General features: G+C 42.8%; 1 protein-coding gene across 1 annotated transcript; it reads right to left on the minus strand.

Annotated features, from left to right (window-relative positions):
• Positions 1-1,297: 1,297 nt before the first annotated feature.
• On the minus strand, positions 1,298-5,129 carry LOC117878422. The gene is made up of 4 exons (XM_034772634.1): positions 5,091-5,129; positions 4,626-4,902; positions 2,113-2,232; positions 1,298-1,983 (listed from the first exon to the last, which is right to left on the minus strand). Exons 1-4 carry the CDS (start codon positions 5,127-5,129, stop codon positions 1,298-1,300), a joined length of 1,122 nt encoding a protein of 373 aa, XP_034628525.1.
• Between the last annotated feature and the right edge of the window lie 328 nt (positions 5,130-5,457).

A 5,457-nucleotide genomic window follows, 5' to 3' on the forward strand; every position in this document is an offset into this window, starting at 1 on the left:
AACTTGTTTTTTTGATGCACAGTCGATATGTCTGTCTAAACACTCTTCGGGCTGACAATACAGTCTACAGCTAGGACACCGCTGCTGCACGCCCACGCTGTCTGAGCACATTACGCTCAAGCAGAGGCGGCAATGATACCTGCAAGAGTGGTCGTGGCTGTACACCGTGAGGCAAAACTCACAATAATTTTTCACTCCGAACAACTTTTTTCCATCCAGAACCCCATAGTAATGCTCATTGTGCAACAGGATAAAATAAGTCTTGGGTACACTGTGCCCCCCGTTTTAAAAAAGCCCCAGCCGCCTTTCGCCGTATACAGCACCACCTGTATGTTAACTCCTAAATGCTGTTCAAACTTTGCTACGTCACTGAGCATAACCTTTTTTTGATCTCTTTTTATGAATAATTTGACTACTAAGGATAGAATTTAAAAAACCTCTATGAGCGCCCCCAGCCCGGTTTTTTATAACTGTCACAACGAGGTGCAATGTCCCATCGACATGTAACTCTCTATTGCTCTGTAGCAGCTTTGAGGTCTGATTTAAGAAATCCTCAGCAGACAGCTCATCCCTAGTTCTTTTGACCAAAAACAAAGAGTTAAGTTAAAATTATGGCTCTCTAAACGTAACTGAACATAATCATCAGGGCCTACCCTACCATTAACGTCATCAAGCACTAACTGTATTCCCCGGTGTATGGCTTCAATAACCTGCTGAGCTGAATGTATTTGCTCAAGATTGACAAAACAAAATTCCTGACAATACACCGACTCCCCAAATCTGGATAATTCATGTTGCCAACTTCTCATTCTCTCCATATACACCTTGGTATTTTCGGGGTTACTTGGGGGTTCCTCTTCGAGATCATTAGCGGCATCTTCTACATATTATGCTATTTGAGAGTCAGACTCTGAGGCGCCTCCATGAGGGTCATTGGGAGTAGAACGGGACCCGTCTAGAGAGCCCTCTGGGGAATTTGCTAAACCAGAGTCTGATTCCGCCTCCCCATTTTCAGACAAGCCAGTTTGAGAGCCTCCAGTAGGGGGCATCTCTTTTTTTTTTTTTCCTCATTACCTCTTTAGCCCTTTTTAAAATGTTTACAACAACCCGGGCCTGGAACTTTTTGGCAGCCATCTGTTTATCCCCCAAGTGCTGTCCCCCCTTTTGTTTACACATGAGCTGATGTGTACCCTGGAGGGTGCCCCTTTTACCCAGGCCCCTTTTCATGACTAGTTATGCCTGCTCAGAGCCACCCTTTCCAGCCCTCATGTCTTTCAGCATGGCTCTGAACAAAGCATCATATTTTTTCCCATTTCTTTCTAGAATCCCATTCTTTTAGACTCCCCGAGGATACAGCATCCATTACTTTTCTGAGGGAAGCATCAAACTCTTCCCAAATACTAGAATATGGGGGAACTGTGACGAGCTTATGGTTTTGGGAGAATGGTTTGTCAGTTCTTGGTTTTTTATTCACAACCCCTAGAGCGCATGCTCCGGGTTTGTGAATGTGGGCATTTTCGCTCACAGTTTCCTCAGGGCTTGGTGTGGTGGTGGCCGCTGAGGAACTAGAGTGCTGGTTGTGTGATTGCAATACCTCAGCATCGCAGAAGCTTTTAGTCCTTGTTTTTTTAAACGCAGCCCCTAGAGCGCATGCTCCGGGTTTGCGCACATTCAGAACCCCTAGAGTGCGTGCTCTGGGTTTGTGAATGTGGGTATTTTCGCTCACAGTTTCCTCAGGGCTTGGTGTGGTGATGGCCGCTGAGGAACTGGAGTTGTGGTGGCATGGTTGTTTTTTACCAGAATCTTTTGTTTTGTCCTTGGGTTTGACGTATATGAGGTTTGGACCGCCCAGATGCTTCAGCTGCACTCTTGTGCTGTTTTGCGTTGTTAAAGGTCTCAAAGCAGATTCCTGGTTGGTTGGCAGTTCTGGAGGAGGTGTCCTTGTAGCTCTGACTACAGCATTGTCAGAAAAGTTGCCCAGGCCTGTGAGGGGGAAAAAACAACAACATTTTACAAAACTGAACTTTACCATCTCTCTCACCCACACCTATGTATTTACTTAAAATACAAAGCCTCATAGAACAACCAAACCAATAAGCAAAATATATTTACAGGGCTTCATCCATCCATCAGTCACTGATGCTGGTGAATTTTCCTTTTCAGCTGCCTCTTTACTTTTTCTTTTCAGCTTGTTTTCCCTCTGGTCTAAGGATCTCTCATGTTTTGACTGTACTGTCGAGCAAACAACATTATTATAAAACACATGAAACGGTCTTGTAAACTTGATATATATATAAATAAATATATATTCATTCATTTCACTAGGGCGTTTTTCTATTTAAAAAGTCATAGCTTTACAACAAAATAATCCATTTCAGGCTGTATTTAAAAACCTGTGTTTGTTGTACATCTCATTTTGCAGAATAAAAACCAAAAACTGCTTTTAAAAATCCATTTTGCACAAAAACCCTTGTTAGTTTGAAACACACATACCACCAGCTTAAAACCCACAGTTGGCAACCAAATACTTTTCAATAAACCCACATGCATTTAAAAGCCACATGGTTGTTCTGTCCCCCAGCCATGTGTGTTTGGGGCCTTTGGTTTAGTTAGTAGCATTCCCCCCACCCCAAGTGCCTCAAACCCCATTTTTAAAAACCCATCACATTATGCACAGTAAAAAACCCTGTTAGTTTGAAACAAACCAATTACTTAAAAAAAAAAAAAAAAAAAACCTTGCACAGGCCCCTCTCTCACACACACACAAAACAGCAGCTTTATAAAACACACCAAACCAAGTTAGCAGCCATATACTTTTCAAAAGCCTACATGCATTTAAAAGCCAGTTGCAAAAAAAAAAAAAAAAAAGTATTAAGCACAACTATAGTTAAAATGGTTTTTACCTTGGCCTGGTGGTGAAATGCAGTTTAAAGTTACTAGTTGCATGCTAAACAGATCACACTGCAATAAACATAGGCACCATTATTTACTAAGACAGCATGGACAAAGAGTGGCATTATATAATATATAGTTTCAGAGTTAAAGACAGCAAGTCTTACCTCTTTTTACAGTCCAGAAGCTATCCAAGAAAGTTTTATGTTGAAAAGGACAAGCGCCAGCAAACCTGAGGTTTTTATACCATCTTAGCCCATTGTTTCAAACAGACTTCAACACAGTTGCTAACAGATTAATTTAATGACCCCTCCCATAGCATTCCCTTTTGTGATCTGGGGTAGTGAAACCATGTTGTCTGCACAACAGGGCTTTTTTTTTTTTTCCCTTTAAGTTAAAATACATTTGTGGCTTTCTTACAGTATTAAACAGTACCCATTTCCAAGTGGGGGGCCCTTTTGTAGATATCAATGGGGCTTGGTTGTTTTTTAAAACATGTTTCTTTCATGCTTAAAGTTTGGGGGGTAGGGTTGTTTCCTAGAAAGAATGACCCATAGCATTCAACCAACTCCTGGGCCATATTTAAACTGTCCAATAGCGTTCCACCAACTCCTGGGTCCTTTAAACTGTCCAATAGTGCTCTACCAACCCCAAGGGTTATATTTAAACTGTCCAATAGCATCTGTGAATTCCTGAGGTTTAATTTCATTTCATATTAAGCAGAACTCACCATCCACCCCCACCCACCCCTTACTATGGGTGCACTCCCACCAAATGTAACCCTATAGCAACAAGGGTAAGTAATTGCAGTCACCCTGACTATTCAGTGAGGGGTGTGTGTGGTTAAACCCATTCAGATCAATAGACTAAGTATAGCTCAATGGTTTAAGCATTGGCCTGCTAAACTTAGGGTTGTAAGCTCAACCCTTGAGAGGGCCACTTAGGGATCTGGGGCAAAATTAATATTTGGTCCTGCTAGTAAAGGCAGTTCTATGAGATAGGTATATCTCCATATTAACTCTATTGTCTAAACTAGCCTTGTTTGTTTTATTGTAAGCACATCTTTAGGATTTTTCCCCCTCCCACAACATACATTTCAGCATTTTGCTATAAATGGGTCTCTTTTACACACACACACACACACACACACAAACACAAGAGCTAATTCTCACAAACAATTTATTTTTTATTTAAAAGACATACAGCTCCTTGAAAACAAACCGAACTGCTTCATTAAAACTTTTTAGCTCACTTAAGGGCCAAAGGCCTTCTAACAAAATACAGGTAGTCACAAACATGTTTTTTTTCTTTTTTAATTTACAGCTATCAAGTTTTATATCACATGTTTGTCCCCTCACTATTCTCTAACTTAATCCTTTTAGATTTCTTACAAATAGTCTTTTTCTTAAGCAGGGTTCTGTAACTCTTTGTGCGGACTAGACGGTCAATATAACGCTGTAAGCAGGCAACTTCCGGTTTCGTCATTTTCTTTAGAACACGGTCAGGGTTTACACTGAATTGCACAGTATTTATCAAGGTCACCCCTTGTGCTAAATGTTCTTGGGTTAGGCACAGACATTACATACCATAACCTATGGCAATAACAGTGTTTAATAAGCTTTCCAAACACAGCTCAGCACACAGGCCCCAGAGCTTGCAGTTTATATCCACTGAAGTCCAAGTCACACAGTCATGGTGCCTTTGGCCTGGCGCATCTATGACACAGTCCTCACAATCTTCAAAAAGCTTTTCCGTAAGGCAGTGTTTAAGGATAGCATAAACAGCAACAAGTACAATAGTCCGCATGACTTTTTTACGCTCACGACGTGGCACTGGCTCAGTTAGTTCTATGTCGAGCCGCCTCCTAAACTCCTCATAGCCATTATCCTCAGAGTCTTCTTCAGCAACTTGTATCGGCGTTGAGCAAAAACATGGTGGGCCCGGTTCATCTTTGCTGCTTGATGCAACACTGTCGAGGGCCTCTGGGTCCTCTAGAAAGGCATTGTCGAGCTGTTGAGAAATTTTCAGAAAAGAAAATGTGTAAGCACCCCCACTGCTTGTTTTTTAATTTACACAGCCCCCGGTTCCTAACCCATTACCCACCCCTCCTCGACCGCTGCTTCTTAATCATTCATTTACCTGAGCGCCGTGTTTTCCGTTCGCCTTGTCTGCTGGTGACTCCCCCAAGCCGCAATCACCTTCCACCTCTGAGGGGGTGGACAAAGAGAGACCGCCATGCTCATCGGGCTGTCTCACGAGGGTTTTGGGGTCGGGTTCCAGTGTAGCCAGCAACAGCTGGGCCAAAGGGCTCCCCTCGGTCGCTCCCTCCTTCTCCTCGGAACTGTCACTGATGTAGTGCTTTCTCCACACAAGTACTTGGGGCTAAAACAAAGTCTGAAGTTCTCACGGGGGTGGTCAAGGAGTCCATGTTTCCTCTCAGCAGCCTTTCCGCGATTTCAAAAACACGTGTCCTTAGTAAGAGATGACCGCATCCTTTGTCTGGTGCTGGGACTTATGGGGTAATGGTGCTGCACTCTGATTGGCAGAGGGCCTTGGGAGGAGTTC

Source organism: Trachemys scripta, chromosome 1, assembly GCF_013100865.1.
Source record: "Trachemys scripta elegans isolate TJP31775 chromosome 1, CAS_Tse_1.0, whole genome shotgun sequence".
NCBI lineage: Eukaryota > Metazoa > Chordata > Testudines > Emydidae > Trachemys > Trachemys scripta.

Bases quoted from the DNA above. Each gene is read 5' to 3' on its own strand.
- LOC117878422 (XM_034772634.1), bottom strand. From the start codon at position 5,129: ATGGCGGTCTCTCTTTGTCCACCCCCTCAGAGGTGGAAG. The intron at 4,903-5,090 runs GTGATTGCGGCT...ATTTCTCAACAG, and splicing joins CACCCCCTCAGAGGTGGAAG to CTCGACAATGCCTTTCTAGA. The intron at 2,233-4,625 runs GTGAGGACTGTG...TTTGCTCGACAG, and splicing joins GGAAAAGCTTTTTGAAGATT to TACAGTCAAAACATGAGAGA.